The sequence below is a fragment of the Calypte anna genome, chromosome 13, assembly GCF_003957555.1.
Source record: "Calypte anna isolate BGI_N300 chromosome 13, bCalAnn1_v1.p, whole genome shotgun sequence".
Taxonomy (NCBI): Eukaryota; Metazoa; Chordata; class Aves; order Apodiformes; family Trochilidae; genus Calypte; species Calypte anna.
The window spans coordinates 4,601,899-4,629,876 of NC_044259.1; the positions used below are offsets into that span (position 1 = coordinate 4,601,899).

The following is a 27,978-nucleotide window of genomic DNA, read 5'->3' on the forward strand; positions in this document are numbered from 1 at the left end:
ATTGGCTGAGTCGGCCTGGAACGAGAGCAGTGATTGGCTGCCCGGGCGCGTCATCCCTTTGAATGCCGCAGCCGCGGGAGCGCGGTGTGTTCTGTCTGTAGCCATGGCCTTCTCCAGGGCTCCCCTACGGCGCTTCAACGAAGGCCCAGGTACGTGCCCCCCCCCCCCCCCCTCGGTCTCCTGTCCACGGGAGGGGAGGGGAGGGAAGGGATACCGAGCCTTTTGTCGTGGTGCCAGGGGGGAGGGGAGCTGAGGGGCCGTTACCTCAGTGAGCCCCGGTCCTTCTGCCCGGGCTCCCCCTGTGAGGAGTCGCCGATAACTACGGGTACGGGCCTGCCTCGGAGGAAAGTAATCCCTGGTTGTAGGGAAAAAGCAGTGAGCATGTATGTATTTGTATCACATAAAATGGTGGCAAACTCTAGTTTTCTAGCCTTCTGGTATGGAGATACAAAACCTCCAAGAGCAAGCACAGAGCTGGTCACAAGCGGAGTGCTGCTGAGAGAATCTCTTACGTAGGAGTTTCTCGCACTCAGCCTGTAGCTGTAGATGAGGGAGGGCCTCTGCTGCCTTCACCTGTTCTCCTATTAAATGCAGTTGCTCTCATTTGCATACAATTGAAGCAAACATAAGTTCTTATTGGGCTTGAGACCACGTGAATGTAGTGATAATTGTATGAAAATTTGTAGCTATCGTGTTTCTGTCTGCTGTTTCCCTTAAATTGCTGTTTTTTGGTTTTTTTAGGCAATATTAAAATAAGAGGTTACGTTCTTTGCAGAAAAAGTTTGTCATTCACTAGCATCTACATAATAACTTCTAAACTGGAGAAAGATGCTGAAAAAAACTTGAATCTGCTTTTTGTCTTTTAACAGTTTAGACTGACTGGCTCGTTCACCAATTAGCATTAAGATCTTCTAACCATTTGGGTTCTTTCTTTATGGAAGTCATTGTACTGCTATCACTAGTAAGATGTCTTGTGATAGTATATATTTAAATCACAGGTTTTATTTTATTGGCAGTTTAATAATTCAACCTTTTCCCTTGATACTTGTGCTGTATACATTTTTTATAAACCTCGGTCGGAGGAGAGGAGCTGAGACTCTGGTTTTTGGTTATTTGGGTTTTGTTTTCAAGTTGTTTTAACCTGCATTAGTTACCAGCTCATTGAAGTGGAATCACTGTCATTTACATTAACAGTTCTTTGCTGTTCTGAAATTTTTGTTTCCAGTGTGTACTCCCCTGCCAGCATCTTCTGATGTTAAAGCTTCTGATGCACTGAAAAGTTCTCTGTCCTCTGAAACATGCCAGCGGGTTAGGAAACAAAAGAGTAAGTCCTAACAGTTGCAAAGAGCACAATGGTGTAGTATCTTTGAAGGCTACAACTGTTAGTGCTTACATCCTGTGACTCTCCTGTTTTTGCTTAGAAACTGCTCTCTGTTGCAGGGGCTTACCTTACAGCCCAATGGGATACCAGCTGTAAGAGCACATGCACCCAAATCTTCCAAAAATTGCTTTATATGTGACTTTTGCTAATTAGAGGGACCTCCGTAGAGCAAATAAATTATTTAACTAATGTTAACCTTGTTTTTAGTGATATTTCCATGGAGTTTTCAGATCTCAAGCATGCCTCAGTTGAAAACATCATGGATCTGGCTGGAGCGAGGAAGTGTGGCAGAGTTCTCAAAAAAATTCTCAAAGTTTCTGTAAGATCTGTTAAGTGGTCAGATGACTGCCTGATTGCAGCAAGAAAACAGCTGACATTAGATTTGTCTTTGCTATAAAAAGTCAATTAACCTTATCTAGTTTGATTAAACTTCTCTCACATGCACACACCCTCTGCCTTCACTGTTCATTTATATTTCCTTCTGCAGGTGAGACAAATCTGAACAGTGAGAAGAGTGCACCTACTCCTGTAACTGGGAGGAGACTTGCATCTCTTGGATCAACAGTAAGGCTCTTCTGTGGTGTCTGCTGCACTTCTAAATTCCAGCTAAAGCTTACTGTAACTTGTTAAATCATGTAGCTCCTTTATACAATTACTATTAAGCTTCTTAAGTCAACTGCAAAACACATTACTATGCCAGTGTTCCTTACAAACTAAAATGGAAAAACGAAATTGCAGCATCTTTAGGAATCAAATGGTGGTGACTTAGGACTATGGAGCTGGCTTGTTGTCTTTGGCATTACAGTGTTAGATGTTTCTTGCTCACTGTGATTATGGCTGCTTCTTTTTAGGAAGGTGGAGGGCAGAGCAGTAATCTACTGGTAAGAGAAACAAGGAGAGAATTATACTGTATATGCAGGTTCACAGTGTTGTGTTGGGGATATGGATTTGAAGCTGTTCAGGTTAACAAGTTGACAAATTATAATCCTGAGTTACTAATTTAGTTTGCTAGACTGAAGATGTAGGATGGAATTCTTCAAACAAACCTTTGGTTAAGAGATGAAATTGTTTTTTATGGATTATGGAATTCAGGGAGTACTAATGTCTCATACTTTCTTAATATCCTTCTTGTCACAATGGTTATGAGCTATCCACTCAGAGTAATGTCGATGAGAAAACACAGGGTGAAACCCATTGTAACCTGAGAGTTGTTTAGCTGGTGTAGGGAAAGAGATGTTTGGTATTTATTTTTTGTGTGTATCTTACCTGTGTTGTGTATACAGAGGTGTCCACTTCTATATTTTACTGTCTTAAGTTAGTATGCAGCTAGAGATCAATTTAAATATTTCTGAGCCGTCTGTTTTCAAAAGCCAGCTACTTGGACCCTGAAGCCTAAAAAAGATGTTATCCTCATGAAAGAGAAAAAGAAACAGAAGGCACTGGAGAAGGAGGTATGAATATGTCATGTGAATGCAATCCTGTAATAAATTTCCCCCTTAACATAATAAAAAATAGCTGATAAAACTAGCCTCATGTATACATAGTGAACAAGTAGTTTGCAAAGTGGTCTGTGTAGAGCTGAGCTTATCAAATGTTATGGGATGTAGAAAACATGGGGTTTGCTAATGGAATTACATTAAATCCTGATGTTTGTAGACAGCTAAGCAACCATTTTGCTTCCTTTGTTCAATTTAACTTTTTGATGAAATTTTGCATAATTTAAGTTTTAGTAGTTTTAAAGGTTTTGGGCTAATGTTTTAAAATATAAGTTATGAAGCCTTTTAAAATTTAAGAAGGCAACTAGCTTTTCCTTATTAGTACATTTTCTTTCTGTTCCACAGCCATCAGGACAGTTTCTGTTCTATTGTAACTTTATCATGTATTGGCTCAACAGCATATGTCAGAACTGCAAAACTGGTGTGTAGTAAGAGTTGTAGTAATTCTTTTATCTCCTTTTCTGAGTGACAGAATTGAAGATATGTATTCTGAATGAAAATTATTACAGTTTGGACACTTAGCTTCTCCAAGAAAACCAGACATAAACTAATGATCTTATTTAAGAAGAATAATAAGAAAGAAAATACCTCTGTTCTTAGATTCGTGTATTAGTGAGAGAACGTGGAGAGCAGGATAAAAAACTTCAGGCTTTGGATGAGGATTTTGTTAAGACTGAAGCAAAGCTGAGTGCTGCAGTTCAGGAGAAAACATCTCTTTTGGCAAATGTTGCATGCCTAAAGAAACAGCTTCTGGAACTAACAAGAACCAATGAACTGCTGAAGTCAAAGGTATTCAGACAAACGCATCCTTGCTTTTCCTTTGCTTTTATTAAGCTCCCTGGGTGAGAGAACACTTGAGTTTCTGATCAGAATCTGTTTTCACATCCTCTGTGCCCCTTCACTGGCACAGGATAGAACACACCTGATTTGGCATCTTGTGTGCTTTGTCTGAAAACTGAACGAGACCTGCTAACATCCCTCTCAAGGATGGGTAGAGACCTGTGATGTGGGTGGGTGACCCTGCTAAAAGACTGAGGAGTAATTGTTATAAAGGAGTCATGCTTAGTTGTTTTGTATTAATCTCTAATAAGCTGTCTGAAGATGGTGTACAGAAGAAAATGAGCAGCCTATGCATGGAGTTAATGAAGCTGAGAAACAAGAGGGATGCTAAGGAAAAGGTATGACCATTTGCACTGCATGTGATAGTAATTATGAGCTGTTTAGAAACAGACAATGAAAGGTTTACAATGGAACTGCAGATTGTTGCTGTCTTTAACTTAATAGTTTCCTCTTCTTTCTGTATACTGAAAATAGAGAAAGATGAAACAACAAATGTTCTTGGTTGTTCTATTAATGACTAAATCTGAGTTCAAGTGATGAAGCCTAGAAATACCTCTTGCAATGCCAGTCTTGGTCAGACTATTAATTTCTCTGAAAGCCAGTGGTCCTAAGTACAGTTTGAAGCTCTTATGCATGCTTATATTTCTTGGGTGGTTGCTGTTTCAACAGATAGCTAATATCTTCATGGAGGAATACTTTGAATCACATTTAGCATATTAGCAAGTGCAATCATTAAATTGTTATTAAATTGTCTCTTAAATGATAAATTTTTTTAACTAAATCTCATTTTGGTGATAATGCTTATCTTTTTTTTTAAGACTGCTCTTGCAAAACAGGAAAACATGGAAATGAAGCTGCAGGAAGTGCAAAGGAATCTAGAGCAGTCAAAAGGAAAAGTGGCACAGTTAGAAGAAAAACTGTAAGTAATAAGGAAAGGAATTGACTTAGATGACATTTTTATCATGCAGCTGTACTTACATGCTTATGTCTAACTTATGCATGTAGTTTAAGGAAAACACAGGCTGTCTCCATGGCAAAAAGGAATGAAAATTATTCATATTGTGACTTGGAATACATCTGATGGAACAAAGCTTTAGGAACTGCTGTATTCTTGTAAAATGAAAATACAAAATATTGTTCCTCTAGTGTGTCTAACTTTCTTCCAAAAGGCAAACCATAAATTTAAACCCTTTGTTTTCCACTGTGGTATTGGTGAAATTTCCTTGGTTGTGGGGTGAAGATGGAAGACAAAAACAATTGTTGTGCATCATGTAGATATTCATATAGATTGGATGCTTTGGTGTCTGCTCCTTTAGGTGATTAAGTTAGGAGTGAGAATGATAGTGTTGCATCAGGAGCTGAGGTCCTAGTTGAAGTGCCAGGCACTTCACACAGACTTGGTAAGTACCTGTACCTGTGTTCTCCAGCCATGTATCAAACAGCAGTTGTGGTGCCTTTGAGGATGTTTCACACTAGACACATTCCCTGAAGAACAGCAGCTGGGAAGTGTCTTGGCTGAGGTAGCAAAATGTAGGGAGTTCCAAATGAGCACTCTCTTCTGCCCAAAAGATGTAACATGCTGCACAGGAGCAGTGCACTAAATGGATAGGCTATTTCTGAGGATGGTGAGTTAATTTAAGGTATATTTTACATCAATTTTGTTTGTTCAGCACTGTAGCATCCTTCTTAGAAGTATGCTTTTACTTGGCATTCAAGAGCTCAACTATGAGTAAAATTTTTTACTTGAAGGTAAAATACACAAAGCTAATAATGCAGGTACCACAATTGGCAGAGGGAATGGTGCTTTGTCTACCTAATGCACCTGGTCTAGCATACTTTCTTGTGGCAGAATATGGCTCAGATTTTCACTGCCAATTGAGAAGACTATGTAGAACAAGTATCAAAAAAGGGTAGTATCACCTCTTGGAGCTAACACCAGTTTGTCAGAGAAGCTAGACTATGAGAAATATGTTTGATTACTAAGTAATGCTGTTTTATTTATACTTTCTTATCAGTAAACCAGTACCTTGTGTAAGTAGCTCTGAATTGTTTAAATATGGCTGTAATTAAAAATTCCTGGTTTTAGGTCTGCTAGTGAGAGAGAGAAAGTTGAAGATAAGTCTGACATTGAAAAACTTCTGGAATATATCACAGAGCTCAGGTAACAACTAAGCAATAGTATGGAAGTGTTTTGTATCAGGGTCCTGAAATTGTGGTTTTTAACCTGAGTGATTCATACATAAATAAAGCTAAATCCATTTCCTCTGAGGTACTGAGAGATGTCTTGTAGCCCTCGTTTGTAAAATAGTGTGCAGTAGGCCAAGAAAAAAAACAACCCTCTTGGCTTCCCATGGACTTTGCAATACTCTGATTTGCATTTGAGTTTTGATGAATTAATTACATATGAGCAGCAGTCTTATTATAGAATTACTAATCCAGTGCTTTGTAACTGATTGCAACTAACTAGTCTTCACAGTTCTGTATCCCTAGCTCAGAAAATGGTGAAAGTATCAAAAATTTCATTTGTTAATATGTATGCTTTTTTATCAAAACTCAAATTTGTAAAAATTTGTAGTAACTATCTGTAAAGCAATTATAATGACTAATTCTGGTTTAATCAAACCTTTATTTTTTCTTGTGATTCTCTAAGTTTCTTGTGCAACAAAACATCAGTGCTGAAATACACCACTTGTATTTTTAATTGAACTGTCTTAATGTGTAAAAACTTGTCTTAGGAAGTAGGCAAAGGCAGTTTTCCTGATGGAAACCCAGTCTTAAACATTCTTTGTGCTGAAGTGTAATCTTTTTAAAAAAACTTGAATTTTCTCCTACAGCAGTGTGGCAGATGCAGTTGAGAAATACAAACTAGATATTGCCCAGATGGAGGAGACAGTGATAAAGAAAGACCAAAATATCAAGATCCTGATGGATACCCTCAGAATAAAAGAGGAAGAATCATCTAAACTGATAAAAGAACTTGATGAAAGGTGTCAATTGCTTGAACAAGAAAAAGGTAATTGTTAATTCCCAAATGTGGCATCACTGGCATGTCTTAAAGTATCTCTGATAGGTTTGTTCTAAAATGTCAACTTAGTTGAGTTTGTTCCAAGTTAAGCCATGTCTGAGCTCCAGCTGAAAAAGCTAGACATATTTCTAACAGTATGGAAAATACCTTGCATCTGGCATCTGTTTGGCCTAAATTTGCATTTCTGTGCAGGGTTATTAAGTAGATAGTATAGAAATAAAAATTGTTTACTTGGTAGGCATGGTTTTAATCTGAAAGCTGAACACAAGTAACATTCCTTAATCTGCACTGAGAAGCAGTATGATATTGTCTCAATCTGCTGTTAGCAGCCTGTGCACAAGTTCATTGAGATGCTGAGAATGTGTGTAGGAATCCTTATTCACCTCATTTCCACTTTGTCTAACAAAGCCAGCAGTCCTGCAGCCTGAAACTAAGTCATTTTTCTGTGTATCATTTGGCTTGTATGTGGTACTATTATGTAGAAAGTTTTGAAATCATAGTTCCTTTTCTTCAACCAGTGATACTGCTGCCCTAATGAAGGCTAATTCCTTCATCCAAAGTTTTTTTCAGCTGGTGTACTTTCAGCCAGTTTTGAGGAATTTCCAGATAGCTTAAAAATGGGGGGGAGGGGGTTGTTTGTTTTACCTTGCCTAACTGCAAAGCTAGAATGGAAATACTATGAAAAACAGATATTGTAGTTCTCTGAAGATAGAGAAGGGAATTTGTGTTGATAATTCCTCCATGCAGAGAAAGAGTTGTCTGAGAGCAGAGGAAAATTCCTGAGTATGATGGCTGAAATAGAAGACCTGAAAAAAAAATTGGGCTTAGGAGAACAGGAACACCAAACACTACTTCAAAAACATCATGATGTGATCTGTCAGCTGCAGCAAGAGAAGGTAAATACAGACTATAAAATAGTATAAAAATAGACTCTGATCCAAATGACTGGCACTAAAGATTTTGATTTTGGCTATGTATGTCATGGCTGTGATAATAATGGTCTCATCTGGGGAGTCTTCAAGTGGATACTGGCTAACATACTGCATGATCAAAGAGCTCTAAGAATCATTGCTGGTGTGATGGGTGTTCTGGTTCTTCCTGTAGATAATGATCTTATGTTTGTGCTTTTAAGTTTGAACACTTAAAAGTAGTCTTTTATTTCTAGAAAAGTACTATTTAAGTCTGTGATTCTCTGGCATGCAGGAGCTGTCTTCATCCATGCACCAGAAGTTACTAGAGTTTCAAGATGAGGTAACACGTGAAAGATATCTTCTTGAAGAAGAACTGAATGTCACAATGAACGAGCTGAATAAATTACATGCTAAAGAGAAGAAAGCTGAAAAGTTGGTTAAGCATTTGGAACAAGAAATCAAATCTCAAGCTTTTGAACTTTCACAGATGGAAGTGAAGTTGAAAGGGTTTGTGAAAAACTTTGATGCTAAAGCTCTGAAAGGAAAAATGTTAAATCAGTTGTATAAGAGGCTTCTTCTGAGCCTAATTCAGGTTTTGACTTGAACAGATCTAAATTTGTTTCTGGGTGGCTGTTGATTGTTGATAGTGGTTAGATAACTCATCCAGCAGAGTGACTTGAATAATTTTTATATTGTCTTAATTTAAAGTTGTTTAATCAGAGTGCTAAGACTTGCTTGAGACGCTGGTACTTGCAGTACTATGATGTTGCTGAGAAGGGTAAGACACGTGTTGTGTTGGATGTTTGTCATGGAGAGAGCAATGACTAGGGAAGATTTTCAAACAAGTTTTCTTCCTTTAATGGACTGTAAGTTTACTATTAGGTATCCAACCTATTCTACAGTTATCTTAGAAAATAAGGGGAGGGAGAAATACCTAGTTAAATATGATATAAAGACTGTGCTTCCATATTTGAGAAGTTATGGCAGAGAAGTTTGTTGTTTGTCACAATTAATTTGTTGCTTCCACTGCAAGCCTTCTGTAACTGATAAAAGCACTTGCTAATGTTTTCAGACATCTTATCTCCAGAGTAGAATGCTCTATTTTTATTTCAGGAAGAATGTGGAGTTGGAGCAAATGAAGGAAACACACAGCAATGCTGTTTTGCAAATCCAAGAGGAGCATAGCAATACATTGGGCAAACTTGGCAAGACTGTTGCAGAGTTCGAAAGGTATTTAAGTTTCATTAAATTCTAGGATAGGGATTATGATGAAATGTGGTGGGTGTTCCTGTGCCTTGGTACTTAACACTGTGTATGAGTATTGGCACAGTGAGGTGAGGATTATGGAGTATTTAGTAGCAGTAAGAAATAGGTTTATTCCTTTCAAGTACTAGTCAAGCCTAAGGACATACTCAGTATCTAGTTCAGGAAACTGAATGTTTCTTCTTCCAGAGTGTAACCAATTAGAATACTAAAGTGCTCTTCAGTCTCTAAGTTTTAGCTAGTAATGATGTTGTCTTTGCACTATAATCTGTTGCAAGAAGACTTCTTGTTTAGGCTCAAAATTGGCACCAAACTGAGAATTTTCCTGCAGTTCTTGCATATCTCAAAATATTCATTTGTTAAAATATTTAAAAACTGATACTGTTATTCTGTTACTGCTAAGTGTGGAAGGCACCCTTGAAGGATCTAGTGGGATATTTGTTAATGCAAGCTACAGATAGATTTATTTTTTTTATTTAAAATAGGCTTTAGATATAGAGGTCTCTTTTGTTTAAAGTGTAAAAGTATCTGTATAGCAGAATTTCACAGAATCAGAGTTGGAAGGGACCTCTAGGGATCATATAGTCCAACCAATTTGTTGTAGTCCTCCTGCTTATGGTTTTATGCAAATGGGATTTGACTTCATTAACTCATGATTGCTGTAATGGAACACAGCCATATCTCAAGATAACAAATTCTTCTACTTGTCAATGTTATATTGGTCTTATAAACCCTGAATATATCAATGTGAACTTTATCACATGTAACAAATTTTTCCTTATTTGCATTTAATACCAGCTACAAGAAGGCAACAGCTGAAGAAATATGCAATCTTAAATTAGAGAACACCACTCTGCAAGAAGAAGTTGCCAACCTAAAAAAAACAAGCCAAGAAAATCTACAGCTGCTTCAGGAAGCAGAATACACTAAAAATAAAGCAAAAGAAGAATGTGCAAGGTACTAGACTTCTGCTTAAGCCAAAAAACACCAACCAGAGCTGCCTTCTTAACTAGAACTTAATGTGGTGCTCTACCAAATAGAATGAATATGTAAGCTTTAAGTTTCTTTGTTTGCACAAGCCTTTATTTTGGTTCTTCTACTAACAGCTTTCCAATTGTGGTTACTTCTGGTTTAGAGAAGTGTAAAAAAAAAAAAAGAAAAAAAATAATGTAAGGGCTCATGGATGGTATTTTCTTCAGGATGCTTTTAGAAGTCCAGACAAAGCTTGCATTAAAAGAAGCAGAAACTGAGAGAACGAAAGAGTCTTGCCTTGCAGAAATGACTAAACTTCAGGAAAAAATGGAAGAGCAAACTGAAGATCTGAAAAGAAAGCTAGAAATGGAAAGATCAAGGTGACTTTTCTCAAATTCAGCCTGCATATTTGTAGCACAAAGTTTTAGTGTAAAGGCATTGAGAGCTAACAATGAACATATTACTCCACTTCTTAGGAAAACCATAAATGAAGATGTGACCTCTGACTTGAAAGAAGAGATAAAGACCTGGCGTAATCTATATGAAGACTTGCATAACAAAACCAAGCCTTTTCAGGTGTGTCAAGTAGATGTTGATTACTATCTGTTGACATAAGACTTGTGCAGTTTACTCATGTTCTGCTCTTGAGTGCTGAACATGGTATTTGCCAGTTTAAGTTGGTTGTCCTGCAATGGTTTCCTAAGCTGTTATCCCTTAAGCCAGCTATTCCCCTTCCCAAACCAGACTTTCTTTTGGGGATTGTAGTTCAGTAAAAACCTGTATATAATTTCAAGGTTTCTAAAAGTTTCAGTATGTATTTCAGCAACAACTAGATGCATTTGAAGCAGAAAAGAATGCACTCTTAAATGAGCATGGTGCAGCCCAAGAAGAACTGAATAAACTAAGTAATGCATATGCTAAACTACTTGGCCATCAGAATCAGAAGCAAAAAATCAAGCATGTTATGAAGTTGAAGGAAGAGAATACCCATCTGAAGCAGGTTTGTGAAATGAAAAAGTAGAAATCTCAAAGTTACAAATTCACTTAGCTTTGCTCCAAATATTTATAGACTAATCCTGCAAGTGACTTGCTTTCTTTGGTTCTTAAATTCCCTACAAGAGCTAATTAGCAGAAACCACCCACCTCCAGAAATAGTAAGAGAATCTGTTTCAGGTTTGACTGAATGTATGATATACAGAGGGACCACCAGTGCAAGTAGGCACCTCTACTCTTAGCTTGGTTGCTTTTTTTATCCAGTTTTCAAGGTTCTAGACTTGTTATACCTTGGTATATCTGAAAGCAGCACATGAAAAATTTTGGCTACCATCCTGTGTAGTGGTGTTATACTGCAACCGTACAGTGGTGCAGTTTCTCTGTATGTCTGGTTTGGGTTTTTTTTAATGCCACCAATATTTATGTATGTTTGTGTTCAGCATTAGTCAGAAGGGCTGCCTCAGTAAATGATGAAGCAGGCTTTTCTCCTGTTCTTAATCTAATTTCCAAGCATTATGCTTGCTTTAGGATGTCTCAAAACTGCGTGCACTGTTAGCAAAAGAAAAGCAAAGCAACAGAGATCTCCAGGAGCAACTGAATGCAATCCAGGGCATTAGGCGTTTTGATCCTTCCAAAGCTTTCCAGCATGATAGCAAGGAAAATATTCCTCCAAAAACTCCTTTTAAAGAAGGTAAGTTTAGATAGTGATGTAACTGTGTCCTTCTACCTCTTATCCAGAGCAGGTATGACTGTCTTGCAATCTGTGCATTTGGAGAAGGAAAGAGAATAGCATCTCATGTGCTTAACAACAGATGTTGGAAAGATGTATGGATGGGGTACATACAGTGTACTGTTCACTTGTTGCACATTTCAATTTAATGTCAGGTCAGACAACAGTTTGGGGAAGGAGTGGGTTCCAGAGAACCAACCAGCTGGTTTGCATGTGCTTGCAAGATGTAAAATTTGTTTTGTTGTCTTATAATCTCCAAATTTGCTTCTGTTATACAGTTTTCACATTACAGCTAACCCAGGTGATGGGCAGTCTCTTGGTGGCAGGGGTAGCAGTGGCTCAGGCAGAGGCTTGAGCCCTGCTTCTTTAGCTGCTACCTGGCAGGACCTTAAACTGCTGTAGCAATAAAGCTAAGATGCAAAAAGCCTGCAGGTGAATGTGGAATGGAGGTCAAGATGGCAAGAGCACAGGGGTACACAAAGGGAAGCATTGAAGAGAGTGGAGGGAGGGTATGGATCTCAACCAGCCTTTCATTTTACAGTATGTTTTAGGGTCTGAAATTCTGACTTGCCTTTTATGGTAGTCTAGTACCTTCCTACCCCTGCAGACAATTATTTAATGTGGTAGAACCAATAGTGAAAAGCCCAAATTTAGTAACATTTTTCCATTGCAGGTAACAAAAACAAAATTTAATCTCTTCTTGGTATCAGGAAAAATACCATACATCACCAAGAAATTTATTTACTGGAGTAGACTTCAATGCACTGTTTGCTCAAGGTGAACTTGGATGCTGTATATAACACAGATTAGTAGAGGTACTAGATAAATGGTCAAATTATGTATTTGTAGAAAAAATAGTCATGCTCTAAAGTGAGAAGCCACTTGAGTATGTTTGAGTAATGGTAACATCGTTGCATTGTTGAACTCAAATGTTCACTGTTTAACTTTTTCCTAAGCTGAGCAGCTTGGTTTGTTTCCACAGAGCAGTGTCAGCTCAGAAAAGGTGAAAAGGAACCAGACAATAAGGATGAAAATAAAATTTTATTTAAAGAATATATTTTTTTGCATCTATCTCATTTACAATTTTATGCTAAATTTACTTTTGCTTTTTATGGTTGTTATAATACCAATGACAAGAGTTCTGCAAAGACCCTTATTCCTCTGTGACCTATGCAATATAGACCAATGAGAAAATGGGACTGTGCATTTAGCTTTATTATTAATGAAATGTGTATTTATGGCATGCTAATTTAAATCCTGGGGCTAGAAAATGCAGCTCTTGATCTTCAGAAGAGGATTTTCAGTTCAAATTCCAATTAATTGCATTTACCTAGATGCTTGCATACTGTGGCCAAACTTGGTATCTTAAGAGAAATGTCTAGTCTGTGACTGCTGTGCTCACTGAACTAAATTGTCTTGGTATTTCTGTAGGCAGCTGTTGTAATTGATTGATGCTATGTGAAGGGAAATAACTTATTTTAGCTGGGTGGGAGGATACCCACTGTGCATGAATTTTGACAAGGTGGAAACAATCTGTTTAACTGCAACTAAAATTAAGAACATTTTAATTCAATAAATGTTTTAATTTAAAGAATTTGTCTATTTCCTTCCCAAAACAGCAAAAGAAAACCCCAAATTAAATTACATAGTGTAACTGACTTAACCTTTTGTTCTAGTCTCAAATCTTCCCAAAGCCCCATATCAGTCTTGCCTCAAAACCCTGTGTTCTGTAATCTTAACCTAAATGATTTTGGTATGATACACATGACCTGCAATTCCCCTTCCTCTTAGTACAGAAGCAAACACTGAACTTGAGTGAAACATGGAACTCAGTGTTGTTTTGTTTACTGATATCCTGCATATGGATTCTGCAGAGAGACAGTACACAAAGCTTGGCATGTGGAGTGTTTCTCCATTTACAATGACATTACAACCTTGCAGAGTTGATAACACCTAGGAAGGGAGGTGCCAAAAGTGTGTATTAAGTCCTAGGACAGAAATTGACAGCTCTTGTATCTTAATGTTCTTTGTGTATCTGTTGAATTACTTGGCTTTCTGAAGACTGAGGGTGAGGTGTAACTTGAGGTATTTGAATTAAGAAGTACTTCATGCTTGATTTAGCAGTTTGCTTATGGTGTTGAGAGACATTTGGGTGGGGAAGCTGCTGAAAGATTTTACTCCTGTATTTCTCATTGTAGAGAAAGAAGAGGTTTTCATGTCTGAAAGATGTAAATGGGGTAAAAGAAAATTGCAGGCAAAATTTGTTAGACTTATTTGATGAAAACATTCTACTGACAGAAATTGATGCTACACAGCCTGTGTGACCAGTAGTTAGCAGATGTGAAATGAGTGATTAGACAAACCAAACACCATCTAGTGAGCAGGAGGGAGGAAAGAGCAATGGGGTGGTGGGGAAAATCTATAAACAACTCCAAGACATTTTACAGTTATTCTGTATACCATTAAATTGGTATAATAGCTGTAGAGTTGTTTTTGTAAGACATTTATCTTGCATACGTCGTTGCTGGAAGTTGCACTCTTTCTGTGTTCTACTGTTTTTTTTAAATGCAAAATCACTATTCATAAATCAGAATGTCAACATCTGATGAAAAGCCCTCATGCCAAAAAAATGGAAGGCATCTTGTGTTTTTAAAAATGTTATATAAGCCTTTCATTTCAAGAGTGAATATTAACAGAAGATTCCACAGAACTTAAGCATAGCAATGGGGACACTGAGTGAAGGTACATTTCTAACTGAACCTCACTTCTGGTGTTTGAAATATCCTGCCTCAAACTGGGAAATTCTTTTTTCAAATGGGTATACCAACTGAAGCAAAAATTTCCAGCTATCACATGATTATGCTTTCATGATTGCCACACACTTGGGTCATACAGTTTTAATTCTTCAAACTTTATAGCCTAATTAGCAGTTTTGTCTAGGTGTCATTTTAACTCCTGTTCAGACAATCCGAGGTAAGCTCTAATAATCCCTGCAGATAATTATGCTAGCCTTAAAGCAATGTTGATTTTTGGTTTAGCTTTGAAATATAGATAAATAATATACAGCCAGGGGAGAATTAAGGGGGAAATTTTGAGTGCTTTGTGTTGCCTTCAGTCTGAGCAATTTTGCCAGTTTCATGCTTGTATGAAATGTACATTAAAAATTGGAACCTTGAATACTGGTAGCTTAACTTATCAGCGTTTACTGTAAGAATCAAATATTGTAGAACACTTTTTCACTTAAAAAAAAAATCTTAATTATTTCTCTGATCATCCATCTCACTGTACTGTAGCAAGGTCTGGGTTGTACTTATTTTAAATGTAAAATGAAGATTTACTGGAACTCTCAACCTGGCTGAGCTAATTAGAGGCCTCCTCTTGATTTCTGTCAAAGGAAAACTGCTTAAGACCCAGTGCCAGTCCTTTGAATAAACTTTATACACACAAGGGGCTGCACTTGCTCATTCTGGTTGTTCTGAAGTAATAATTAAAGTTTATACTGAGCTGCTTAAATGGAACCACTGGGAATAAACTAAAAGCTCCACAGGATTCAGGGCCACACGTGGTACTGGTTTTGGATTAGCATTTTGGTTCCAAAGGTCAACTTAGTTATTGCAGCTTCCAGTTCATGTGCTTTCTACAGGCAGAAGCAGACAATCCAATGTGATTGAACTGCAGTAATTTTCTAGGCTGCTAATTCTTTCTACAGTATCAGGCAATGCTTGCAATGCTGATGGAAATGGAGCAGGTAAGGCTTTGGATATTTGCATTAATAGATTGCTGCCATGCTTTGAATACAGCATCTGGGGAAAAGGAAACAGGATGAGAGAGACAATTACACTTCAGTCCCTGTGAATTCCAGTCCGAAATGTTAGTTTAGTGAGTGGTGCATGTACTCACCCAGTGATGCATTATGCTTAATAACTGATATGAACTCCACAATAAGTTTTTATGTATTCTGTCTAACCATAGTGATTCACAAAGTGCATGAAATGATAAATAATTTGAAAATAATGCTACTGAATTCAATGAAATACTGAAGAAATTGCTATCTTTGTAACACAATAAAGTCTATTTACATATAGTTGTATAACTCTTATACTGGTGACCAAAACATTGTACAAGTTAATTTAGGGTTCTAGCCTAAGAATCCCATGTTACACTTTACCTGTTTTCCTTTTGCTCAAAGCCTGAAAGGGAAAACTTCTATTTCCACTTCATTTTCTTTGTTCTCTGGTACAGGGGGTTTTTCCAGCCTGTGTTGGGAGCCTGAGATGTGTGCAGAGCTGATAACGTTAGTGCTGCAAACAGTTCAGCTTCCCTTTGTAGATTTTTCTTCTTAATTTTAGTTGTGAGATAATTATTTTTTAGTAGAATTGTGAGATTAATGAGAATTCATTGTCCATAGCTTGTCACAAGGAAAAACAGTGCATCTGTGTTCCAAGAAGGTAGGAACTGGCTCAAGTGGTTTTATAGGTAGATTTATTTGTCCTGTTAATGTCAGTTGTTTCTCACAGGTAAAAGTAATTTACAGTTCCATTCAATTTTTAGTAGATATTCTGATTTCTCTTCAACTAGGTGTTAATTGCTGTAGTATCAGCTGTTTTAATCAAGTGAAACTAATTCATTAGGTAAATGTGTGAAAATCAGTCTTGGCTACTAATTCTTGTGCGTTTACTCTAAATCCTGTTAAAACCAATGCGAGGCAGCACACAGACTGTTGATTTTGTGTTGGAAGTACCACAGTAAAAAGCTTCTTTTAAGATTTGTGTAACTTGGAATACTTCCATTTAAAAAAAAAAAAAAAAGGTGAATTTGTAATTTTTTAAGTGTAAAATGCTGTGTGGATGGTAAGTACTGCAGGCAGTGATTGCTTCCCCCATGCAGGTGCTGTTCCGCTAGGCAGTGGATTGGGGCAATTAAACCATGTGCATCGCTTTCCCCCGTTCTGAAATGTTCCAAAATGTAGCATGTGCCAGAACGTGTAGCGCTGCTGTCTGTTCTCAGCCCAATCGGGTGTTCTGGTCCAATGGTACTGTTTCATTTCACAAAGAGTAGATCCTGCTCCTGCATTTCGTAGAGGTGGAAGATCACGGTTCCGAGGGGGGGGCTGCAGGGATTGCTGCAGTATCTCCATCGCTCCAGGGAGCCGCGCAAAGCTCTTGAAGCCGGGCAGCTGCCCCCGGACCGATCGAGAGCGGTACCGGGCCCGGGCCGCCAGGGGGCGCCTTTCCCGCCCCGCGGCCGCCTTCAATCCCCGCCCCCGGGGCGCTCCTCAGCCAATCAGCGCGCGGCGGCAGCAGGCGCCTGCGTGGCTCCACCCCCCCACCGCCCAATGAGGGCCGGGACCTGGCGCGAGGTCACGTCACGTCACGTCATCCCTCGCGCAGCGCCCGGCAGCCCTGCGGGCGGCGGACCAGTGGCGGCGTCAGGCCCCGAGCCTTCGGGCCCCCGCCCCGCTGCCGCCGCCATGGTCGGTCGGGAGAAGGAGCTCAAGATCCGCTTCGTGCCGGGGCGCTGCGAGCTGGTGGAGGTGAGCGGCGCCGGGGGCCCGCGGTGCGGAGGTTTTCTGCTGGTGCGCAACGCCGGTTCGGTGGGGGCCGCCGGCTGGCTTCCCCCCGTTCCGCTCGGGCAGGGCCGCGGTCTGCGCCGCCGGCCGGGACGCTCCGGGGCCTGCTCCGCGCTGTCGGAGGGAGGGGAGCGGCGGTGCCGCCGAGCGAGGCCCTGTGCCGGGCTTGCTGCCGGGAGCGGGGTCGCGTCTCCCTGGGGCGCCGTGCTCCCTCTGCTCCCGGCTGCCGGCGGAGAGCAAGCGCCTGAGCAGCGCTCGGTCCTTGTGTGCTTCCTTTGTAAGTTACCTCCCGTATCCTTGTTCCGCCGTGGGGCGTCGGTTATCCCAGAAGCTTTAACAATTTCCTATCATTTTGCGGTATCGGGACAGCAATCTCCGTAAAGGTGGCGGTGGTGTTCCGTAGCGGGAAGCTGTGCCCCTGCAGCCCTCTGGATCCCGGCGGGCCGGTGGCATAGAGATGCGTTTACATAGTCGGGACCACTGTGCAGGAATGGCACAGATGAGCACTTGTGTAGATTTGTTGGTTTCGATTGTCACGTTTTATTGTCAGTAATGTTCAACTGGTGTAGCTGCAGCCGTGGGTGTTTGACGTTCAAGTTAAGTGCAGAACAACTTTTTTTCAATGTAATTTGCCTTCGTTTGTCAGTCCGTGACTTTAAGAAGAGCTCTTGGGTTTGATTTACTTTTTCTTACTGCAGCTGATATCGAAGCTGAATAAAGGGTTCAGCCTTGGAGTGACTGCACTGTCCTGATTTTTTTATTACCATAACGTGTGTTGCAGATTTTGTGTGAACTGATTTTACACAACTGTTTTCAGTACTGAAATACTTACTAGCTTAAGTGAAGTTGTAATATGTTGTATAGACCGAGAGTTTAAATGACCAAATGGCTTAAACTGTGGTGAATAACAAAATTATTGTTCTTTTTAATGATAAAATCCAAGTCTTCAGGTCTCACAGTCATTGTAGGTAGCATCACAGTGAGTTGTATTGCTGCAGCCCCAAACAGGAGCTATCCAGAATTATTTGTTGTTGTATGTGGACCCCACGTGTTACGGGATTTAGTTCTACTTTCAAAAGAAGTTATTTCCCTTATTTCAAATTACACAAGTTATCAGGTTTTCAAAAGAAAAATTCTGTCTTAATTAGCTGATAGATTTTGGTTTTCTCTCATGCTGTGGAAGTAAAGGAGTTTCCCATTTCAGTTTTATTTTCATTATCTTCAAAACTATGTTTAAATACTTGACTAGGTACAGTGCCAGTGTTTCCAGAGGTTTGTGTGCCACGAGACACTCCAAAACTCATGTGGCAAGGAAAGCTACGTAATACAGTAGCACAGACTGTTGCCTTTCAGAATTTTAAAGAAAAAAAAAAGTAATAAACAATAGTAGAAAGTAAACTTTTTCTGCTCTGGTTTCCATAGGAAGATGCTGATATTCCCAGTAGGCGAGTTTTGATTACTGGTGCTACAGGACTTCTTGGCAGAGCTGTGTTTAAAGAATTCAATGAAAATAATTGGAATGCTGTTGGCTGTGGATTCAGGAGAGCTCAGCCCAGATTTGAACAGATAAATCTTCTGGACTGTATTGCTGTTCATGACATAATCCATGACTTTCAGGTAGGTTTTGGCCATGTGAGGTTGATGGATATGGTCCTTCATACATGTAGTAAATCAGTTAATAGTACTGTTCTGATACTGAGTTCCTGTGTTTTTAGTGGGGCTAATGCTTTGGCAGAGTTGCAAAATTTATGTCTACCTTTTCTGCCAAATCTGGAGTGTAAGTTTGCTCTGTGGATATACGTAGTTCTGAACCTTCTGACTGCAGGTAACAGCACTACATGTCAGCATGCTTGCACTGGTCGTTGAAAGAAAAAGACAAATGTGAGTTATTGGCATAGTAATTAGAAGCAGTTCTTTTGAAGTTCAAGCATACTTGAATAGAACAGTAGTATGTCTAGTTTACAGTGTGGCTAGAAGTTCACTGTTATTTCAATCTAACTTGCATGGGGAATATATAAAATGTGAAATACATTATGCTGGGTGCCATCCAGTGTTAATAGTCTGTCTCTGTCAAATAAGCTATGGGTAAATGACTTACTAATAACAGTTCAGCTAGCTTTTTAAGTGCCATTATGGGTGTAAGATGTATGTTGTACTACTGTTGTATCTTAGATTATTATCCAAGTTTAAAAAAACCCACAACTTCGATCTTGCTGTAAAATCAAAGCTACTGAAGATTGTAGTTGCAAAATTAATAACATTTTTTGGGTACCTTGAAGCAGCATGATTCTATCTTTCTTCCTAAGGAAAACATACTCTTCAGAATGCTATGGTAAAAATGAATGCTACTACTTTTATTAATTCTCACAACTTAGTGAAATGCCTTTTTAGATGAGGGAAATAATTACTAGAGTTAGGGGGCAATTGCAGTGTCCTGCCAATTTTTGTTGTTTAACATTACTCTTTAATTTCCAGCCTCATGTTATAGTGCATTGTGCTGCTGAGAGAAGGCCAGATGTTGTAGAAAGTCAACCAGATGCTGCTTCTCAGCTCAATGTAGCTGCTTCAGGGAACTTAGCAAAAGAGGCAGGTAAAGTGATCATGTACTGGATTTGGTTTCTTGTTAAAATAATGCATTTACTTTACTAGGACATAAATATGAGTTAGTTGAGGTGCTGAATTTAATTTTTTTTGTCAGCGTGCCATTCATTTTCCATAAGGGTAGCATACATGTCAATGTGAAGGAACAGTGAAGAGAAAAATGAGAAAGAATGAATGGGGCTAGAAGATGAGGTCCTTCATAGATATGTTTAAAGGTTTATTGGGATTGCAGGCAAGGAATCAGTTAAAAGTGGCTATGTATGAATGTTTTATTTCTAGCTGGAGTTGGAGCGTTCCTTATCTACATTAGTACAGACTATGTGTTTGATGGGACAAGCCCTCCTTATAAAGAGAATGATGTACCAAATCCCCTGAATTTATATGGTAAATCCAAACTGGAGGGTGAAAAGGCAGTCCTGGAAAATAATGAAGGTAAGAATACACTCACACAATTTTGATAGATGCTTATCATTTTTACTTAATGGTGTAGTAGTTTAAGAGAGGCATAAGTGAGCAGTGAAGTTGCAAAACTACTGAAAGAAGATTTAGCAAAGAATGTGACAAGGAGTCAGTCTCCCTGCTCATAGAAGTCTGCTATTTGTTACCAGTTGACTGAAACTTTATTTCTTGTCCTGATCTCCAGTTGTGTTACTAGACTTTGCTGATGGACATTGACAAATCTTTGTCTGGGAATCAGCTGTTCATAAGGAAAGATCAAATACATTGTCAATACATTGTAATGGTACAAGCTTTATCACCCTTAATATATATGTTCCTCAGCAGGATATTTTGAAATTGTTCTAAATGCATGTCTACCTGAAGGGAAAAACAGACTTGTGATTCCATAATAATGCAACTTTTGTAAATGTTGTAAAACAACAACTTTGTTGTTACTCTTTTGGTTTCCTCACTGATCTCTTCTTTTACTCTTATTACATCATCCACCCACCAGGCCATCCATTCTATTTTTACTCAACTAGCTTACCACACATATCAAATTCTTTCTTGGCACACTTTCTAAAGGTTTAGTAACATATTTTTGGTTTTAAACAAATACATTTTATTTATTATTTAAATCTTATTTAAAACCTGCATTCAAAATATACAAATATAATTTTTAAAATTCTACTTCATAAGGGAAAAAAGCTTGGGAACTGAACTTGTTCATGTAAAATTCTTTTCTTACGTAAAAGAGAGTTTTGGTTGTTTCCAGTTAGTACCCTGTCAGTTCCATTCACAGATTCTAAGGAGAGTAGCACTTCGTTTTCTCAAAGAATTTGAGGAAAACAATCTCAGAGCACTTGCACAAGAGGTTTTTGTTATGTCAGTATGATAGCTGCCCTGTGATTCTGATCTGCCTAACCGAGGCAACAATAGATAAATTGGTGTGATAGTCTTTCAGTAAGCAAATACATACTGTATTCTTTAAATGATAGGCCTCAATGTAGGTTTGCCATTAGTAGCAAGACAGAGACTTTCTAAAAAATACTTATATAGGAAAACTCATAATTCAGTAAACAATTTAAAAAAAAGTTGTTCACTTCTCACTTAAATATCATCTCTGAATTTGACTGATGCTGTTTGCTCCCTCCTTTAGATTGGTCATGAAGACTGCACCACATTCAAGTATGTGTGGGTATCTTGCTCAGTCCTTCCCCCAACTCAACACTACAGTTTTGTTTCATAATTTTTCTGAGCATGATCTGTCAGACACTAGTGGGTTTCAGCAGTGGTATTAATAGCAGAAATAGTTTCAAAGTGGTGCTGAGGAAGATCCTAGGAAATGTCAGTTCTACTGTTTCATACAAATAGAAGTATTTTACATGTTTTAGTCATCTAACCCCTAATTTGATAGCATTGTATAGGTAGAATTCAAATGTATGTAGTTGTGTGAAAGACTTCTCTATCCGCTTCTGTTGTATAATGCAAGAATGTCCACTGATAACTAAGGGGTCTTGCATGCTTTTTAAAAACATTTTACTTTGGTTCGGAGGGGACACAAGCTATATTTTAGTATTCATGCTGATAAAAGTAAAGTTCCAGTAGGTCTTCAAAAGCATTGATGAATAAGCTATTGGTCTCCAAGTCTCAGCTTACTTGAGAACAAAAGGCAGGCAGTCTTTTTCTCAAATAACGAGTACTTCTGTAGTAGAGTCATTTTAACTAATATTTCAAGAGAGGAAGAAGGTATTTGCAGAGTGACTAAGTGATTGCAGAGCAGTAGAATATCAGTGTGATGTTGGCATTTTTGTTGTAATTGTTTTTCATGTGTAAGTACATCTTTCAGTTTACTTTCCTGTGATGATAATTTTTGTGTTAGCTTTTCCTTTTTTTGGTCTTTCTAATAACTATAGCACTTTCCTACAAATACTTAAGAATTGCAATGACCTGGTGACTTCCTCTTTTAATTTCAGGACTGATAGGAAATTTTTAAGTAAGAATGTCTGTATTACTTCTAATGGCTTTGTCATAGCCCTCTAGGATTTCCTCTCCCGAGAGTCCCTTTGAGTCTTATAGTATATAGTAATATAGTATATTCCATCATAAAATACCCTCCTCTTAGGGTAAACTAAACCTGTTTAGTTTAATTTTTCCAAACAATATCTTGAAATCTAATGTTGTTTGCTACTTTATTCTATCAACCAATTCCTCATTTGGCAAGATGTTATTCGTTCCAAGGTTCATGTCTTATTTCTGGTAAATATTCTCCTCTATGCAGGAGGCTTCTGCATGCTGAAAGAAAAATCTTTGTCTGTAATTGATATTTGAATATGGTGATTTGTGATGGGAGGGAATTTTTGTTCTTGCTCTTATCCAGGGATGATGGGGAGTGCTGGAGTGGGGAGTACATAGTGCAGTTGCTCATTTTAATTTTAAAATTTTTGTTCTAACCCAAACAGGTCGTCTTTTCTCTTGCAGTGTTAATGAAAGCTTGTTAACTTCCTGGAAATCAATGGCATAAGTGAAAATAAGTTCATATAAACTGAGTCTATGCATTTTTAATTTATATAAATTAAAATTCTGAAAGCAGCCATATTATTTGGATTTACCTTGTGATTGGTAGATGCTTATTATCCCCAACATATTTCTTAAAACTTCCATAACTCTCTTCATGTTACACGACATCCCTTGTACCAATTCATAACAATGTCTGTCTTTTAGATGCTGCAGTACTTAGGATTCCTGTCTTGTATGGAGAGGTAGAAAGACTGGAAGAAAGTGCTGTGACTGTTATGTTTGATAAAGTGCAATTCAGTAATAAATCTGCCAACATGGACCACTGGCAACAAAGATTTCCTACTAATGTCAAGGATGTAGCAGCTGTTTGCAGACAACTAGCAGAGAAGAGAATGCTGGTAAGAATTGAAAGAAGCAAGCTTCTTCAAGGTAAAAAAAAAGGTTCCAGTTCATGGCTTGTTTCTGGACAACTGAGAACTGCATATAACCTGAATTATTCTTTGCATTTCTGGAACCCAGGGAGGGAGGAAAAAACTAGCTGTAATGCTAAAGTATCTTTACATGACATTGCATTGATATTCTGGCATTTGAAACAAAAACAAGTGGGACAGATCTTCTGGAAATTTGTGGTGTGTTCTCAAGTGTACAGGAAAGAAATGCAAATACCTTATATTCTGAGAAACCTTTTACAAGTTGCCATTTTGGACTAGTGGTGATTGAACATAGTTCTCAAAGATGCCCTTGTTTATTGTATTAGGAACACTGAAGTGGCCAAAACAAGCCACTTGAATATTTTGTTGTGTTTATGTACCACAGCAGCTGCAGATTACTACCTTTGCAAGGTAACAAAGCCAACCTACCATCTTTATTTTTCATACAAATAACTTGGGAAAGAATTGACCATGCACATATAGTAGACATGGTTCAATCAATTTGATAGGACTTGTACATGGTTTTCAGTTTAACATTCAGAATGTGGAGTGGTTTGTATTAGGTTTAGAGTAAGTGAATAGTAACAAATAGCCAAGTTCCTCCTCCCTGGCTCTTTGACCTTGGCTGGTTGGCTGACGCACTCCTTCCCCTCCTGTTAGTTCTACAGAACATTAGGTCTTTATGAAAAATCAGGTCAGATACATGAAAAAACAGTTTTCAGTCTCAGTCCCTAGTCAGGTGTTCTCTGAAAATGTCTGAAACATTTCTAGAACATGAGTGAGGTTCAGTAACATGCCTTTCAGGTTAGGATCTCACTGGAAGAACCTGCACATTTCTTAACACAGGAATTAGTCTTAGGGCTACGTGGCTGCTTTTTTCATCTGTGCTTCCTGTTTCTTCTGTAGGACCCATCAGTAAAAGGAACATTTCACTGGTCTGGCAATGAACAGATGACTAAATATGAAATGGCATGTGCAATTGCAGATGCTTTCAACCTTCCCAGCAGCCATTTGAGACCAGTAAGTGATGTGCTGTTCAAGATGTAGAAAGATGGATGTGTTTTATGATTTCAAGCAGTAGGTCTCACACTAGCTACACAAAAAGCTACTTCTTATGTCTAGTACAGCAGATGATGCTGCCAGGTATCTTAACAGAGGAAAGCAACAGCTGCTTTTACTTGCTGAATTATGAGAATAGTCCATCAGTAACCAGTTGGCAATCTATATTGTAATGGTATTTTTGCAGAACTGTTCCCCTTAGTCATATTTAAATGCATATCTTTTGTTGTATTTCTGTCCTTAAAAAAACCCTACTGATTGACAGAACATTAACTTGAAGGAAGGAATCTGTAAAAACTTCTCAATAGTCAGATTAGTTTCTGAATACATACACTTAAGAACTTCAGATCATTTTTACTTTGCTTAAAATACCTATTCTATAGTTTTATTAACACTGAAAACTAAGGCTCTTCTTATCATAGAATCATAGAATCATAGAATCCTAGGGGTTAGAAGGGACCTCGAAAGATCATCTAGTCCAACCCCCCCTGCCAGAGCAGGGCCACCTAGAGTACATCACATAGGAACGTGTCCAGGCGGGTTTTGAATGTCTCCAGTGAAGGAGACTCCACGACCCCCCTGGGCAGCCTGTTCCAGGGCTCTGTCACCCTTACAGGAAAAAATTTTTTCGAATATTCAACTTGAACCTCCTGTGCTCCAATTTACACCCATTACCCCTTGTCCTATCACTGGTCACCACTGAGAAAAGCCTAACTCCATCTCCCTGACACTCACCCCTTACATATTTGAAAACATTGATGAGGTCACCCCTCAGTCTCCTTTTCTCCAAACTAAAGAGACCCAGCTCCCTCAGCCTTTCCTCATAAGGGAGATGTTCCACTCCCTTAATCATCTTCGTAGCTCTGCGCTGGACTCTTTCAAGCACTTCCCTGTCCTTCTTGAACTGAGGGGCCCAGAACTGGACACAATACTCCAGGTGCAGCCTCACCAATGCAGAATAGAGGGGGAGGAGAACCTCTCTTGACCTACTAACCACCCCCTTTCTAATGCACCCCAGGATGCCATTGGCCTTCTTGGCCACAAGGGCACATTGCTGGCTCATGGTCATCCTCTTGTCTACCAGGACCCCCAGGTCTCTTTCACCTACACTGCTCTCCAGCAGGTCAGCCCCCAACCTATACTGGGACATCGTGTTGTTCTTCCCCAAATGCAAAACTCTACACTTCCCCTTGTTGAATTTCATCATGTTTCTCTCTGCCCAACTCTCCAGCCTGTCTAAGTCTCTCTGAATGGCAGCACGGCCTTCCGGTGTGTCAGCCACTCCTCCCAGCTTAGTGTCATCAGCAAACTTGCTGAGGGTACACTCTATACATACCAACAATGTTGGGAGAGTATAGCATGTAAATAAGATTTTTATTTATGTCCAAAACAAATTCCAAGGTTTCTGAACTTAGTAAAGGCTGGAACTGAATTATGGCTTGGAAGATGGAGATTAAAAAATGGAGAACACTTAAGTCTGAATTTCTTCTGCCCAAATCTGTTTTTCTTCAAGTTGATATTAACACATGGTTCTGGCAACATTTCAGAGCATTATTACCTTGTCATTATAGTCATAGGGTGAAAATGGGAATAAAACATAGAAAAGCATAAATGGTGAGCAGTAATTGAGTGAGACACCTCATGTTACACTGCCTGACATATCTTTTGTTGAAATGGAAGTTAACCATAAAATAAGCAAACAAAGAAACCCAAATAAAAAAAAACCAAAAAAACAAAAAACAAAAAAACAAAGCCCAAACAATGAAAAAAACAAACCCCAAACCTGCACAAAATAGCTGTACAGGAAGAGAAGCATGTACTGTATAGAAGGCTATGATCAAAATAAAAAAAGATCAAATAATAAATAAAACCCAAACAATCAAACAAACAGACCCCAAACCTGCACAAAATAGCTGTACAGGAAGAGAAGCATGTACCATATAGAAGGCTATGAAGGAAAATTCAAATTTAGTAGATAGAAGGACAAACATTCTTATTTCTGATTAACTTTTTGTTGTGTTGGTCTTTCTCTGTTTATTTCTTAGATCACTGACTGTCCAGTTGTGGGTGCTCTTCGTCCAAGGAATGCTCAGCTGGACTGCTCCAGGCTGGAAATGCTGGGGATAGGTCAGAGAACACCATTTCGAACTGGGATCAAAGAATCACTTTGGCCTTTCCTTGTTGACAAGAGATGGAGGCAGACAGTCTTCCATTAGTTTATAACTTTTTTAAGTAAAAGTATTGTATGTGGCACTTTTTTAAAAGAAAAATTAGTTTTGTATGAGTGTTCTTAAATTGTGACATTTATGAGTTATCATTTAATCAGGTAAACATATGGTCTTGCACTAGTGGAATTGTTAGCCTACAAAAGGTTCAGTGACAAAAACTGAGCCTATTTGGTGTCATGGATTCTTCTTTTGATTTGTAATAGTCTAATGTTTATTCTTAGTGGTTTATGCTTCTTAGTAATCAGTACCATTTGATGCTAAGAATGATCACTTGTAGATTTACTTTTGGCTGAAGTATGTTGTTGATGCTTAAGGTCTGTGCTGTTTTTGTATATACCATTTCTCTTCATTAAAAGATGTGGAGAGTTAAAAACCGATTTTTTTTGTTATTACCTTCTGAAGGTGGTGTTCTTATCAAGTTAAACTGAAGTTGGAATCTTTTGTTTTGCTTGAGCTCTAATCAAAGTGTTTTTAAAAAAGGTGAAACTTTATATTTTCAATTATCAAGTGTACTTTTTATGCTTGAAATATTTTCAGAATGTTCTGTAACTTGAATGCCTGCAGCTTCATAATTGTACCGTAAGTGGTATGCATTTATTTTAATGGTGATACATAAGAGTTAGAAGAGGGTTGGGATGGGTGGGGAACAAATAGTTTAACCTGGCTTGTCAGGGGTGGGTGGATTGGACTTGTAGGATCTTTATTTTTTTCAGAGTAGGGGACTGTTTTGGGTTTTTGTATTAAAGCATGAAATATCTTCATCTTTTTCTTCTTTTTTGGCAGCATTTGGGATTGTGGGAAGAAGGTGTTTGTTAGTTAACACATGGGAGAGGGAGAAGAAAAGTATTTCAAGAATTTGTGGCACTGTGTTGTCTTTTGCACCGACCATCAGATCTTGCACTGTTGTAGCTTGTTCTGAAACAGCAAAGCACATATTTTGGAGGTTTGCACCATAATAATGTAACTACAGTAGTCTAATATAAGCAAATCTTTATTCTGCTTCAGCCTTGTCCCTAAAGTTGAACTCAGTAGCCAGGTGAAGTGGAAGAAGAACATGGTTTGTAAAGGTTGACTTCATTCTGAAGTTGTAGAATCATCAATATATAAAAGTCGTGAGATTGCCAGATTATTAGTAAAAGTAGGAAAAGCTGCATTTAGATGATTGTTCTGATGTTGAAATGAAGGGGGAGGAGATGATGATCAGCTTTTAATTAAAAAAAAAAATATGAGGGGACACTGGAAGATCCTCAGTCTGTTTTTCTAAGGTCAGCTTTACACTTAGTCCTTTGATTTCCAACTGGCATATGCTAAGAGATCATAATCCTGATTTGTTTTCAGTCTGAAGTCCTGATATACACATGTTAACTAATCTCCAAAATGACAATAAATGTCTATTGCCATCATGAGAAAAAGTTGTTGATTCTTTCTTTATCATCAGGATATGTTCATCTTAATCATAAATACTTGCAATTATTCTTGAAATGTTTGTGCCCTGTCAGTGATTTTGTTTTTAATCCTCTC

General features: G+C 38.5%; 2 protein-coding genes across 3 annotated transcripts; both read left to right on the plus strand.

The window, feature by feature from the left end:
• The first annotated feature begins 56 nt into the window (after nucleotides 1–56).
• Nucleotides 57–12,304, plus strand: HMMR (hyaluronan mediated motility receptor). Its single transcript, XM_030459187.1, has 18 exons — nucleotides 57–149; nucleotides 1,226–1,324; nucleotides 1,869–1,945; nucleotides 2,752–2,832; nucleotides 3,478–3,666; nucleotides 3,969–4,055; nucleotides 4,536–4,636; nucleotides 5,804–5,878; nucleotides 6,552–6,730; nucleotides 7,490–7,638; nucleotides 7,946–8,160; nucleotides 8,767–8,883; nucleotides 9,715–9,873; nucleotides 10,116–10,268; nucleotides 10,365–10,464; nucleotides 10,712–10,888; nucleotides 11,410–11,572; nucleotides 12,285–12,304. Exons 1-18 carry the CDS (start codon nucleotides 104–106, stop codon nucleotides 12,302–12,304), a joined length of 2,187 nt encoding a protein of 728 aa, XP_030315047.1. The 5' UTR covers nucleotides 57–103.
• Nucleotides 12,305–16,994: 4,690 nt separating this feature from the next.
• MAT2B (methionine adenosyltransferase 2B) lies at nucleotides 16,995–27,863 on the plus strand. 2 transcript variants are annotated; one of them, XM_030459213.1, is made up of 8 exons: nucleotides 16,995–17,144; nucleotides 18,603–18,797; nucleotides 19,656–19,770; nucleotides 20,061–20,213; nucleotides 22,428–22,478; nucleotides 22,944–23,137; nucleotides 24,077–24,190; nucleotides 26,275–27,863. In XM_030459213.1, the coding sequence occupies exons 1-8, from the start codon at nucleotides 17,082–17,084 to the stop codon at nucleotides 26,443–26,445; spliced, it is 1,056 nt and encodes a 351-aa protein (XP_030315073.1). In that variant the 5' UTR covers nucleotides 16,995–17,081; the 3' UTR covers nucleotides 26,446–27,863. The 2 variants fall into 2 exon arrangements, with proteins under 2 accessions (XP_030315073.1, XP_030315074.1); XM_030459214.1 differs by lacking the exon at nucleotides 22,428–22,478.
• Nucleotides 27,864–27,978: the final 115 nt, after the last annotated feature.

Coding starts and splice junctions, on each gene's coding strand:
- HMMR (XM_030459187.1), top strand. CDS start 104: ATGGCCTTCTCCAGGGCTCCCCTACGGCGCTTCAACGAAGGCCCAG. Junction 2,833..3,477: donor AGAAGGCACTGGAGAAGGAG/GTATGAATATGT, acceptor CTCTGTTCTTAG/ATTCGTGTATTAGTGAGAGA. Junction 3,667..3,968: donor ATGAACTGCTGAAGTCAAAG/GTATTCAGACAA, acceptor ATCTCTAATAAG/CTGTCTGAAGATGGTGTACA.
- MAT2B (XM_030459213.1), top strand. CDS start 17,082: ATGGTCGGTCGGGAGAAGGAGCTCAAGATCCGCTTCGTGCCGGGGCGC. Junction 18,798..19,655: donor ACATAATCCATGACTTTCAG/GTAGGTTTTGGC, acceptor TTTAATTTCCAG/CCTCATGTTATAGTGCATTG. Junction 22,479..22,943: donor AGGTTCATGTCTTATTTCTG/GTAAATATTCTC, acceptor TCTGTCTTTTAG/ATGCTGCAGTACTTAGGATT.